This window comes from Lissotriton vulgaris, unplaced genomic scaffold, assembly GCF_964263255.1.
Source record: "Lissotriton vulgaris unplaced genomic scaffold, aLisVul1.2 SCAFFOLD_2982, whole genome shotgun sequence".
Classification (NCBI taxonomy): Eukaryota; Metazoa; Chordata; class Amphibia; order Caudata; family Salamandridae; genus Lissotriton; species Lissotriton vulgaris.
In genome coordinates, this window is record NW_028253358.1 from 240,754 (window position 1) to 255,000 (window position 14,247).

General features: G+C 46.7%; 1 protein-coding gene across 1 annotated transcript in view; it reads right to left on the bottom strand.

Moving 5' to 3' along the window:
• LOC147661033 (mediator of RNA polymerase II transcription subunit 13-like) overlaps window positions 1-9,877 on the bottom strand; it is a gene marked incomplete at its 5' end in the record, with an annotated part of 150,415 nt that extends 140,538 nt beyond the window's left edge. The window contains 2 exons of the mRNA XM_086951380.1: window positions 8,146-8,267; window positions 9,793-9,877. Coding sequence (XP_086807506.1) covers window positions 8,146-8,267; window positions 9,793-9,877 — 207 coding nt within the window. The remainder of the gene's footprint in view (window positions 1-8,145; window positions 8,268-9,792) is intronic.
• Window positions 9,878-14,247: the final 4,370 nt, after the last annotated feature.

The following is a 14,247-nucleotide window of genomic DNA, read 5'->3' on the forward strand; positions in this document are numbered from 1 at the left end:
GCTAACCCCATCGCCAGAATTGGCGAGGGGTTAGTATTCCAATTCGTATGACACCTTACTCGACATGTTTTGATAAAGCAATACCAAAGATAGCATTTAACCGCGAGGATTATAATGCACTTAAGAGTATATGGTATGCGATATCATGGAACAGCTATTAGGACTTGTTTCCGCAAGCTGCAGACAGGCTCAGCTCATGCCGGAGCACCATCTCACACGATTCCAAGCACTCTGCCTTCAGGATTGTCAAGGCCTGCCATAGGAGTGACTGATAGGAATCTGTGTGCCCATTTTAGGGTTAGGTATAGGTATACTACACCTACAGCAAAGGGTGATTACACGACTTTGTCCCAGCTGTCATGCAGCCAGTTGTGTCAAATTTAGGGGGCCAGCCAGGGGTGGCATAATACATGCTGCAGCCCCTGGCAGCCCTGGGTACACCTATGCCCTGAGTTACAGGGTCTGATAAGGTGGACCAGTACCAATTGGTAGATGCACCTAGGGTACATGAGGTAATTTAGAAAGAGAACAGCCAGGCTGTGGGTCTGATTGGCAGGCCCACAGCCAGAGAAAGTCGTAAACCAGTGAAACAAAAGCAAAAAATCTGGGTGATCATAGGATTGCAGACCCTACTCTCCTACACTTGTGGCCTACCGTGAACCGCAGGTAGCGCCGGTGGGCCGGCAGGACGGGGATGTTGAAAGAAGCGTCTGCCATTCCAACGCTACCATCCAGTCTCCTGGGTCCAGGGCAGCCAAGACCTGAGCCAGTGTCAGCATTTTGAACTTCTCCTTCCGGAGGAAGCCGTTGACATTCCGTAGGTCCAAGATAGGGCGTAGGCCCCCCTTTGCCCTTCTTGGGTACCAGAAAGTAGTGGGAGTAGCAACCACACCCTACTTCTGGCCCAGGAACGCGCTCGATTGCCCCGTTGGCCAAGAGGGCCGTAACTTCCTCCTGCAGAAGCCGCAGATGTTCCCTCGATATGCGGTGGTATTGCGGTGGCATGGCTTGAGGGGTCATCTCGAAGGGGAGGGAGTAGCCCCTTCGGACGAGTTGCAGCAGTGGGAGTAGTGATGGCGAACCCTGCCCCCCCACTGGCGTCACAGGGGCCTGAAAGCATGGACTAGGAGGGTTGTGAGGCGGATGCTGCGGGGGAAGGTGTGGACTGGCCTCGCCATTGTCCCCGACCGCCTCCACAGCGATTTCCACGGCCGCCACCGCGTTGGATGTTAGTCTGCGGTGCGTGGCTGGCAGCACGTGTGGGGGCGCCCCTTCCTTGGCCACGAAAGGAGCGAAAGGCACCCGTTTGCTGGGGCGGGGCCGAGAGGCCCAAGGACTTGGCCGTAGCCCTGGAGTCCTTAAAGCGCTCAAGCGCATGGTCTGCCTTGTTGCCAAAAAGGCGACGGCCATCAAACTGCATGTCCATGAGTGTATTCTGGACATCCGTTAAAAAGTTGGCGGACCTCAACCAGGCGTGGCGACGAATCGCCATCGTTGTTGCCATCGCTCTGCCCAGTGAGTCGGTGGTATCCAGCCCACACCGGATGGAGAAACGTGCCGCATCTCGGCCCTCCACAAGGGCTTTGGCGAGTTTAGCGTTGACCTCCGCCGGGCATTGTGGCAGCACCTCCACGACCGTGTCCCACAGGGAGTGGGTGTAACGGCCTAAGAGGCATGCGGTGTTGGAAGACTGCAGTCCCAAACTCTTCGACTTCTTGTGCTTACCGGACGAAGACTTCGACCCGGAGGAGTGATGTCGACTCCCGGAGCTATGATGGCTCTGCCCCCGCGACCGGTCCCTCGACCGACGTCCGGACCGGGACCTCTCTAAGGCCCGACAGTCATTGTAGGTCTTGTTGTTATGATCAACGCCGGGACAGTGGAGGCACCGTCGGTGATCGACATCAGTTGGTCGCAGTCCCCACAAGGCTTAAAACCTGGCATCCCTATCGGCACCGATCGGAGTCGAAGAAATGATCAAAAGGATCTCAAAAAAGTTAGTCAAAAAGTGACTAAGGTACCACTTTTTCCGGATCTGCACTGCTGGCGCGGAAAAAAGAAGAACTGACGTCAGCATGCCGAGGCGGCGTCTAAGTACTCCGACGACATCATCACAGCACCCACGACGCCGGACGCGGAGCCGCAGACGACGCCTACCGGCGCGCAAGGGTACTGCTATGCAAAAATCTCCGGATCCAGTCTGACGCCTGGGGATATTCTAAGGTAAGGAATCTAATACTAACCTGTTTCTTTCAGATGCTTCCATAAGCTGAACGCCAATAAAACAGAGGTACTAATTGTTGGTAAACAACCCTCTGTTCGGTAATCGGCCTGGTGGCCTGATGCACTCTGTCTTGCTCTAGCCTCTAAACCGAAAGTGTAGAGATAGATGGAGGACTGTGCCCTCTTGATTTATCAGGAAAAATTATCAAACCACTTTCTGGTGTTTTTCCGTGCTTGGTTTTTATTTAAATTTTCATACATGAAATGAGAAACAGACTAATGAAAGACAGCCGACTCGTGTTTCGCCCTAGTGGTCCATTGACCGTGGGCTTTTTCAAGGGAAAGCTTCATTGTGTACAGAAGTAATCTTCGTGTTTCTCGGACACGACAGTGTTTGATCTCGGAGGTCCTGGAAAATTCAAATAAAAACCAAGCACGAAAAAAACACCAGAAAGTGGATTGATCATTTTTCCAGATTCATTTTGATAAATCAAGAGGGCATAATCCTCCATCTTTCTCTATACTCAACTCCGTGATGGCTCTTGGGTGTAGCCATTTACGAGGAATGTGCCACTGTTAAATTTGGGCAATAACAATTGTAGCACCAGAAGTCCAGAAATTTCCACCCACACAGTTAACTATATCTAAACCGAAAGTGAAATATCTATGCATTTGGTTAACACTAATCTAATATTTGATAACCATAAATCCAACCTAGCCCAAAAATATTTTGACACTCTAAAAAGAATTCTGGCAAAAATCTATGACCACCTCCTCATAGTCACCAGAAAAACATTAGTCTAAGGCTCTTGCTAAGTCCAACTGGCCTATTGTGACATACTTTGTATCGGAGCCATACAGGACAGACTACAAAAACTGCAGCCCCGGCACCTGACAAAATATACTTTTCCTGCTGATACTCTTTTAAATCATGTGCTTTGCCATAACAGAGGTCCTCGGTACATTTCCTCCTTAGTGAAACCCTACCATCCCAGTCGAAGTCTCAGGTCGACGGGCACCGCTTTGGCAGTTGTTACATCACAATGCTCCTTCGGCTTCCAGGCCTCAAAGCTGTGGAAAGCCCCTTCACCTGAAACCCTAGAAACAACATTCAGGAAGACTAAAACCTGGTTATGGAGACTGACCAAATATTGGCACTGCCAGAGACTGCTTCTGACCTCTTCTTGTTCACAGCTCAGGTTTATCTTCTTCTGTTTCCACAGCCTTGTTTTTCCTCTTTTTTGATCTTTGTTTGATGTTCGTGTTGGGCAATCCCAGAGCGGGGACACTCAGTTTAAAGTAACCACTGTGCTTTAAAAGTTTATACCATAACAGTTGTCAGAAGACAGACAACAGTAAGAGCAGGACTCCAGATCCGCATCAGTATATGCACGAAGGAACGGACATCAGCTTGCAGAGATAGTGCTTGCATGTGGCTCTACCTTGTATCTTTCATTGAGATAGGTTAGCGTGAAGCTGAATGCTGTCACATACCAGCACACAGGAGCACAAGTTCAAAATTAAGTTGAGGCACATGTAGGTTAATATATCCATCAGAAAGATCTATGAAAAAGCACTATGTTATCAGAACTGTTGGACCCGGCCCATTAGGCAGGTTCACCCCTAGACTTTTTGCGTTTTCCTAGCCTATTTATGGAACCTGGTATTTGTGATTTTAGGCCTCTGCGCACTTTTTCCCTGTGGTACAGTGTAAAGTGCTTGAGCTCTCTGTGGATGAATGGTGAGTGACCTGCCCTCCCATAGGAATGAATGGGGGATATGTATGCCCATGGTAGTTCCTGATGCGTGGGGAGTGCAGGGGCGAGTTTGGTATGAGAGAACTCGTGAGAATGAATGCCGCAAAATGATGTATGCGACATGGCTGTGTCTAGTCTAGAAGTCCTACTTTTGGAAGTTGGCATATTTGTGCAAGTTGGTGCTAGCGTGTGATTGGCTGGTGAGCCTGGCCCAGAGTGCATGGGCCTGCTTGTGGATTGACTGTCTGGTTTGAGGATGACAGGGGCTGGAGAGCCCAGGAGGTTGTCTGAAGTCAGCCCATGGATGAAAGGCAGCATCTGCTGCCAGGGAAGTGGGAGGAGATGGCACCTGATAGTGAAGGGCTGTTCCTGTGTAACTACAAAGCTGGCTCCACCTCCCGCTGGGCGACTGACACCTCTGTCCCTGATACTGAAGGGGACTTCCCTCTAAACCAGTCCAGCTGGTTCTCACACTACCTGCTTCAAAGGACTTCAAAGAACTTCAAAGGTTTTGCACTGTATAAAAAGGGGTTGTATCCCCTTCCAAAATGTTCTTGTTTTCTAACTCGAATCTGCCAGGGGCATGCTGCTGCTGGGGCTCAGGGGGATCCCTGGGCCCTGCCCAGCTCCTGGACTTCTGATGGACTGCTGGGGGACTCTTCCTGGCTGTCCCCCTGCCTGGCTGCACCTTTGAGGACTTTTTGCTGGACTTTATTTTGGCCCTGGAAGCCTTAACCTGTAATGCCCTGCAGCTGCTGGGACCCTCCTTGCTGTGGGGGTTCTTTCTGGGGCGTTTTGGCGCTTTCTGGGCTCCCCAGCGCCTCGTGGGCGCTTTCTTAACCGGATTGCTGGCAGAGCGCTGTGGTTATCCCGTGGGGGAAAGCGCTCCTGCCCTGTGGCTGCCCGAGTGCTTCGTGTGCACTCTTATCGGATTTGCGGGTGCCACCCCGACTATGGCGCCCTTTGCGAGTGCCTACCTCGCCTATCTATTTTATTCTAGTCTCGAGGGTGTCCACCCCTCGGTTTGCCCTTCTTAATCACCGCCGCGGCCCCTTCGCGCCGCCATCAGGAGGCCAGGCATCGTTCTGCCTGACACGGGGCGGGACTTCCGGTTTTCGGAGGAAGTCCCGCCCGCCGCCGCGCACCGATTGGCTGCCGGATCCCGTGGTGTATGGAGGAGCCCCGGGTCCCAGGAGGGGGCCCGGGTGAAGCACCGCAGCAGTGAAGGACCCGAGGCGGCCCCCGCTGCTGGCGAGAGAGAGACGGAATGCCTTGGAGCCACGAAGGCTCCACGTAGAGTCCCGGTCCCGAGATGGGGGACCGGGTGAAGGGCGAAGCGGAGAACCGGCGAGCGCCTGACCGCCGGTGAGTGGGGCTCTGATCGAGGCGGTTGGGGGGGTGTGTCGGGCATGCTTTCGGTGCCGCCCCCGTGACCTGGGCCCGGTCCTCCCTTTCTGCTGCCCGAGCAGGGCAGCGCGCTTGGTGTTCAGAGTCCCCTGAGAGGGACTCCAACAGAGTTGGTGCTTGGGCGGCCCCGGTTGGCAGTGGGCCGCCCCAACGTGGTGAAGAGCCTGTCGAAGCTCTTGCGACATCGGGGGCAGTTTGATAATTTCGCCCTGAGAGGTCCCTGGCCACATTCGTGAGATAGGGCGGCCCCGGATGGCAATGGGCCGCCCCAACGTTGTCCCGAGCCCCAGAGGGGGGCTCCAAAGACCCCACAGTTGTTTAAGAGCCTGCTAGGCTCAGGGGGGGCATTTCTGTTGAGAGGGGATTTGTTGCAGAGCCTGTGTGGCTCCACCATTTGTGGCGCAATTCGCTAGAAGGGCTACTGAAGGCCCTGCCACAGTTTTGATGACTCTTCAGGTGCCCAGCACTTTGTGGGCACCTGCCACGTTTAGGCCTTTCTGTGATGTACACAGTTGCCCAGCACTTTGTGGGCAACTGCCACGTTTAGGCTTTTTGTACTCTGTGACTGGCGCTGCATGGCAGCGCGCCCTGACATTGGACACAGGGCGTCTGAGCCCCAACAAGGCCCTTGGCCTAGGGACTGCCACAGGTGGTGGCTTATGGGAGTCTGCGCAATGGTATGGTTATTGCACCTCTGAATGTGATCTTTTGCATCATGTGTTATTCCTGCACCTCTGAAGGTTCTTAGGCCTCATGTGATTTTTGCGCTATTGCTTTACTCTTGACACCTCTGAATGTTTGATGCATTATGTGTCTTTCTTTTCATGCGCTGCACCTCTGAATGTTTAGTCATCATGTGTCTTCTTGCGCTGCACCCCTGAATGTATTTTATTGCATCATGTGCTCTATTCTTAACACCTCTGAATGTTTAGTCATCATGTGTCTTCTTGCGCTGCACCTCTGAATGGTTAGTCATCATGTGTCTTCTTGCGCTGCACCCCTGAATGTAGTTTATTGCATCATGTGCTCTATTATTACTCCTCTGAATGTGTTCATACATCATGGGTAAGGTGTTCTGGTTTATGCCCCTAAATGTGGTTATTCTTAGGTGGTTGTCTTTTCTACTCCTCTGAATGTAGGTTTATTGCATCATGAGTAATGTATTCTTTCTTAGACCCCTAATGCTGTGTGATACTTAGGTGGTTTTTCTTTCTTAGTACAGGTGGTCCTAGTAAGGTCCTGGTTCCTGTTACCAGTGGTTACTGGTTGTTATCTTTGTGATTACCGTTTTATGTTTTACTATTTCTTATTCTAGAAGTGCTATATCTGACTATGACAGTGGCCCTTGTGGCCCTGTCTTGTGTACATAATCCCTGTGAATATTGCCCGTGCCAGTTGGCACCATGTATATGTGTGATTTTATCTGATGTGTTTTTACAATACAAAAGTTATTTTTATAATAACCTTGTGTGGAGTCTCTTCTGTGGTGTGCCTAGTATGTTGTTGCTGTTGTGCGCTGGCGCAAATGCTTTACACATTGCCTCCGAGTTTAGCCTTACTGCTTGAGCCAAGCTACCAAGGGGGTGAGCAGAGGTTATCTTGGCGTGTGACTTCCTTGCCCTGACTAGAATGGTGGTTTCTGCCTGGCTATGGCGTCAGCCTTAGCCTACCAGAAATAGCCAGTTCTAACAAGAACCTAATCTGGCTATCCATCGGCCTGGATTCAGGCCTTCAGAGGGCACTGAAACCAGTTTAATATATAGAGGACAGCTTCTTTTTTGAGACAAGGACAAGAAAAAAAAAGTGATATTTCCACTAACTAGAACAGTATTGACCGCAATACAGCTTTAAAAACTCACACTAGGTGGGTACATTCTAATTAACCCAATGGATCAAATTACCTCCACACCTGCAGCCAAAATGATGGAATGGGTCCTGTGTCAGGTTGATCACCGCAGGATTAAACTTCTCTAATATTCAGCTCAAAAACCTACATAAGCCCCAGAAACAGATTCTTCAGCACAGCTTCCAAAAGCATGCAGATGAGAAACTGGCTTCTGGCAGGATAGCACCACACCTGCTCTACTGGACGCAAGTGCTTAGGCTGCATGCAATTGTCACACTAGATTCTAGTGATGGAAGCATCTGAGACCTATTCACTGACCTTAGATACTTAGATAAGTTTCCAGACTTTGGAAGTCTTGCTACTTCTCCGTAAGTGTAGAACCGTGGGATTTTTTTTTTTCATAAGGCTTTATTCGGAACAAAGGACAATGTCCATAAAAGCACATTAAAAAACATTTGAGACAATATCCAAAGTTAAAAACAGAACACCTTGGGATAATTTTACACTTTATACTCACATTGGCTAAAGTCTACACAATAGTAATATTTTGCTAGACTGAAGTTATCTTTGCTAAAATGGCAGTAGTACACAGGCAGTGTTTGGGAGAGTTTCTTGCTCTGTTAATAACGTGTTGCGGGTACTGGAGAAGAAATTTGGTTGGGTGTTATTGCTCATTAATGAAGATCAGATGACCAACACTAAACATTTGGGAGCACCAAGCTACTCGTTTAACCTCGACATTTGATTCCTTCCTTGCATCCTAAGATACAACCCTGTATGCATAAACATCTCTGTAGCAATAAAATTAATTAAAAAAATGAGGAGGAACTTTCTGAGAAATCAGCCTGGGGACCACCTCTCATAAGAATATAAGTAAACAAAACTGGTTTTATCAGTTAGTACTTTACTCACTGTTAACTCATCTTCATCAGAATTGAAGAGATTATCGAGATCAGTATAAGATACAACCAGGTCATTTTCATGAATAAGACTGGTTGATGCTGTTCGGCTATGAGGAGCTGCAGGCTGAGCTTCTGCAATAAGGAAAAAACATAGGTCAAGACAAACTGAAAAGCCCAAACAAGAATGTAACAAACAGATTAACCAATAGCTAAAATACTGCAAACCTATATAGTCAAACCTGTAGTGACCAAAACTACTTTTTAAAAATTAATTTAGAGTAATCATTTGATTTACTAACAAATTAATAAACGTGTACACTGGCAGACGGTGAATCTGATCACAAGTGTACAAGAAATAAAACTTACAGTATACAAGCTTAAGAGCAATATCTGATCACAGCACCAGTGTGCCAATTACTTTTGATTTGACGACCCACCGCTTTGCATTTGTTGTGGTTTAATTTCAATTAATTCATCACTGAAAAACCACATTCTAGAAAACCAAATGTATCAATTGCCACCAACTCCCATCAGAAAATGGGGCTTCACTCTCCAATTCAGGGTCTTGCCTCTCCTTCAGTAGTCTAAGAACCAACAGGTTTTGGAGCAAGTCACCTTTCCAGTCTGCTAAATCACCAGTTAGCTTATCTGTTCTAGAAAGTCATGTGATTTTTTCTTCTGCCACCACCCATTCCTGCATATTGTCCTACGGTTTAGTTGTGACTTAGTCTGAAGCAACAGGAAAACACTGACATTTTGCCAGTATTATCCCAGGTGAGCAACTCTGTACCACACTTCCCCTTTCTTAGGGTTTAGGATTATGCTTAATAAGAACTTTACCAATGCCTGGTGAAGACTATGCATTATCCAATATTAGGACAGAACCATTTCATATGGAGGAAACTCCACTTTTTGACATTTACGACATCAGCTGAATGATTAGCATGCATCATCTTCAAGGTTACTTTGATTAAGAAGGCTATGTAGCAGTTTACTTGTACAAGCTCAAACCTTCCATTGCTTGACATGTTTCAGACTTGCAGACAACTATTCACACTTTTGCCTTCAGTGAGTGGACTCAGATTTCAGTTTGACTTTCAAGGCTAGGGGTTCGTACTTAGTCATCTTTTAGACTTTCTACAATTCAGCTATTCGTTCTTCTATCATCACCAATTCTACCATCAGTGATAGTATCCTTATTTCACTTGAGGTACTGAGGAGAAAAGCCTTATGACCAAAATTACTAATCGTTGGCTTTAAGTAGTTGTTCAAAAGCTTACTTACAACTAACTAACCTAGAGGCAACATTTTCCAGATTAGCATATCGAAAACTTTTATGCCTTTCTTCACATAGTTGCACCATATCAGCTTAGTTAGGTACAAAACATTCCATGTGAGGTACATCTGAAGTACACGTTTTAAGCACAAACTAATGAAAATGAATTTAACTACAGACATTCTGGCTTCCTTTATGTGATTTTAAGCAAGTGACAGTCAAGCATTCACATAATATTGCACTCTTAATTATAGTCACTGGAAATCATATCAAATGCAAGACAAATCCCCAAAAGCTGAACTCAAACAATTTGCACTAATGTGTAATTTATTCCAAATATTTTTTGACTTTTTTTAATTTCAACCGTGCTCAAAACTTTACCTTGCTTGACGGAAGGACTAAATAAAGACATTGCATCTTCCCCTTCATTTGGCAGTCCTGTTGCACCAGACATCCCATCTTCAGCCTTGAAAAAGAGAAAAACAATCCTTAAAGATGATCAATTTTAATGGTCCAGAATATGGACTACAAGTATCTTTATATGAATGCACTGCCAAGAAACACTAAAAAAACTCTGTTTGAGAAGAAGCAAAGGTTGGTGTACCGTTTTGGGACAAGCACGCATGGACTGAATGACAATATTCCCTGGGCTACTGTTTTACAGAACTAAACCCGTCGACACCCTGACCACTAATCTTGGCCCTTGATTGTTATTTTGGGGGTACATAGGAGTTTTGAACAAGCCCGTAACTTTATTTAAAGCTTTATTTAATAACTTCATTCAAAAACGTCATTTACAAGCTTTATTGTACACTGCTACTCTCCACTATTTACACGGTGCACCTAACCACACATTAACCTGGTCTCCTTCCTCCCTCCATGAAAGGCTGTCCACGTACGGGTTCATTCCCAAATAGGTTGTCTTTGACAACCTCTACGTGTGAACCACCAACATTGTGGGCACCCGCCAACATGGATTGAACCTAGGCGAATGCGGTGCGCCGCTTGTAGCACTGACCCAGTAATTGGGATATTTTGGCGTTTATCATCAATTTATTATTTTTTATTTTTTTGCCTATGGGTCTACCTTTTACGTTATTATATTTCTATTTGTTCTTCTAAAACATTTTTGGTTGTCCCATAACTTGGGTTGTGTTTCCCACTCTCCGCATCGCCCATTGATCCTGTTGAGATCGGTATTACTATTTATTATTCTTTCTTTGGTTTACAGCGCCGTCACTATGACAACGCTCGTCATAACTACTCTCCCCTTTGTCTTTTCCGGCCTTCGAATGGGGAGTCTAAGGCCTGTTTTTACACTGTCGCTTGGGATTGGCTTATCCTAGTGTTTACGGGATACCAGTTCGTAAGACGCTCCAGGATTCTGCCTCAACGTAGGCAGCGACGGCCTACGATTGGTCCTTCGCATTCACACCCCTCTAGCAACGCGGACGATGAGTCTTGCGCTCCCTAACGCTGGCGGTCTTTCTCCTTCTGGCTTTATAAACGCCGTCCACCTCACACTGGATGATCATCGGGGTCCGGAAAGGAGAGGGCTCACGCAGGTTCAAAACGGGTGCCTAGCGTTAAGGGCGTGAGTACAGCGACCAGCAGCTAAGTAGAATCCTGTGCTATTACTTGGTTGTAGAACTTATCCCTCCCTCGTATTATGTCTCCAAGGGAGTGCGGAATCGCTACCACCCCCCTCCCGTGACTGGTTGTTTGTACCTCATGTTAGAACCCAATGTCTTTGGCTTTTTGCAGTTCATCTTTTGCCCAACAGCACTATTCAGTTTGTTTGAGAAGTTATTCTATTTTTAAAGTTCACTTACTAGGCAGTAACATAAGAAGGGCATTGAGACACCGTTTGCCCGTTATTTGTAAATTGTACTATCACGCCATTTGGCTTGGCAAGGGACAACTGTCCTTAGTCTATCTCACAGGTATTTTGCTAATCCCGTATGTGCACGAGTTCACTACCAATGGCACTCGTGTCCCTGATACTGTTATAATAGCACCTCGAAGAGCATTCCAGCATGATATTTCCAACAATGACAGCCTACATGTGCATATTGAAATAACTGCTTTGTTTCTCTTTGCTTCTTATGTATTTGTCTCATTTTTTTTAACCAGAATAAAACTGTTCCTCTCTAATTTTGAAGGAATCTACACAGTGTTTTTAATACCCTTTTAACACTAGTAACCCTTGGTCAGGGTGGGCCTTACTTAGCGTGCCCATACTGCCGGGGTTCACCTCCACACTCCATTGGTCCTGATGAAAGCCTGACTAAATGCTCACACATAGGCAGAAACATGTTGACCACAGCTCTGGGATAAAATTGGACTTTAAATCTAGTCCTTTATCCTACACTTTTGTTTTTATTCATGCCCAATTGGCAAAACTAATAAAATACTTTGACACAATCTGGAAATTTTTAACTTACTAAACTCACCCTTCACTAATCACTTAACCAGCTCTGCAGTAAACTGGTGTTGTAGCACAGTAGGGTGGCATTCGGCCACTCCTGGTGGGGCCCGATGACTAAGCATGTCACCAACTAGGATGGTGAGTGAGGGCCTTCTGAATAACCTTAAGTTGGTTTCTCTCACAGGAAACTTATACTGTGAATGTTGATACATGCTTGTTGCAAATACACTCCTTTGTTGATTTCATGATTTCTCTCGAGGGATTTCATTCAATTCCTTTCTTGTTAAAACAAGTGCACTGCGAGATGCTCAGGTTGCCACGATCACAAGCAACCCATTACTTTTAATTATGGTTTGCAGGTTAAAGATATTCTAAATTCACATGCTGAATAAAAATCTGACATCTAATGGATGGGTGCAGAAGTGTTATATTATAAAATAAAGTTTTAGTGGGTGTCAACTTAGAGGCTGTATAGGAAATCAACAAGTAGCCCACAATGCCACAAAAACTTGACCACCCAGGTATGGCCTGCATCAAAGATGTGAAGCACTACAGCCAGAGACCACCTCCCACCCAACAAAGAACATAAACAGATGCAGGAGACCATAAGCCCAGAGCCTCACACAGCAGCACTCCTGGTGACCAGAAACCCCCCCACATTGGCACTACAGTACAAGACTGACACAGTGGCCCAAGAACTGGGCATTCTCACGACAAAAAACAAGAAACTGGTGGAAAGGGAGGGAAAACAGAATCTGTGCTAACGCAGATAAAATCATGGTGACAAGCGGGCACAACCAACTGTTGGTCAATTTAACCGTAACACTGTCCAGATTGTGGGAGTCCCCGAACAGAAAGGCCTTATATGAAATTGTATTGTATTGTAATTGCATTTATATAGTGCTTACTCCCCTGACGAGGCGTCAAAGCGCTTTTTCGGTGGGTAGCACGCTACTCTGGGACCCATAGAGGATTAGTGTTGAATTAGTAGAGTGAAACATGCAAGTGCATTTAATTGATAGGTTAGTCAAGTTATTTGGATTTGGAATGATAGCAGAAGGATAGAGGAGGAAAAAAAGGTTTGTATTTATATAGCGCTTCTTACCCCCTGATGGGGTGTTGAAATATGCTATTCAGGAAGCCCATAAAAGTTTAGTGGTGAATTAATATAGTGAAATATGAAAGTAATTTCAGTGGTGGATATTAGTCAGTTATTTAGAGTGAGAAGGATAGAGGAGGGATAGAAGGGAAGAAAGGTTTGCATTCATATAGCACTTGTTACCCCTGAAAAATGGTTGAGATAGATGGTACAGGGAAGCGAGCTCCCATTTGTTCTCAGTGGAACATGCCCATGACAGGCAGCTCTGCTGGGGCCTCCAATGAGAGCTATAGTGGCAAAGCTATTGAACTTCTGAGACAGACCACATTCTTCAGGTGGTACACACCCATGGTCCCTGGCCACTCAGGGGGGAAATGGTGGTTGGAGGCATGAAGATCTATCAGGGCTACATCACCAGAATATAAAGACTGAGGTAGACCTTCATTGCTGTCAAATAACCTCTACGAAAGCTGAACTTCAAGGTATGCTCTCCATTTTCCCACTAAATGGCAATCGTAGAACTGACACTGACCCAGATCCAGACCCCTGGGAGAAGTGGAGTGGTGGAAACAGAGACCAAAGCACGCAAAGCGTCACTGGCTCAAAGCTACCCCCTACCAGTAACCAGGTAGAATCAAAGACGGCCAGAGTGGAGGCAGAAATACAGTAGCATCAGGCATGGGCTGGGGGAACAGATAGGTGGCATTGGAGACAGACAATGAGACCACAGAATTGGAGGACTCTGGTCATTACTACAGGTCATCCTTTTTGGCCTCTCTGGGCCTGTGGTTCCTCCCTCCAGCCCTCCTTTGTTCTAGAGTTTTTAAATTTGGACATGTTGACACAGATGTTCATATTTAGAGATTTGGACAGACCTCTGGCATGGTGGGGGTGGTTTGTTACACGATTGTGGCAAATGCAGGGTTTTCTGAGGTGTCAAGATATGGGGGAATCTTGCCCGCAAATCTGTACTACTGCAGGGGACAAAGACATCAGACTGGTGCCACGCAGCAGTGACCGAGCTGAAATGGGATACTATTGACAATCGCATACTGGTATTTGCCCATAGGCCGCCAGACAGGGCTGGTGAAAACGGGGAGGACTGCCCTGTGACAGCATTGAAAGCACTCATGATAAAAGGAGATGACCTTCACCTGACTGCTCATGATTACCTGGACAGGGTTACCTACTCAAAACTCAAGCTTTAGACTGATACAAAGTCAATCAAATCAACTAACCAATCATTTCTAAACAGTACTACAAACCCTTTTAGGGTCTCAAGACGCTGGGGGTAGTGGGTGCTGCTACT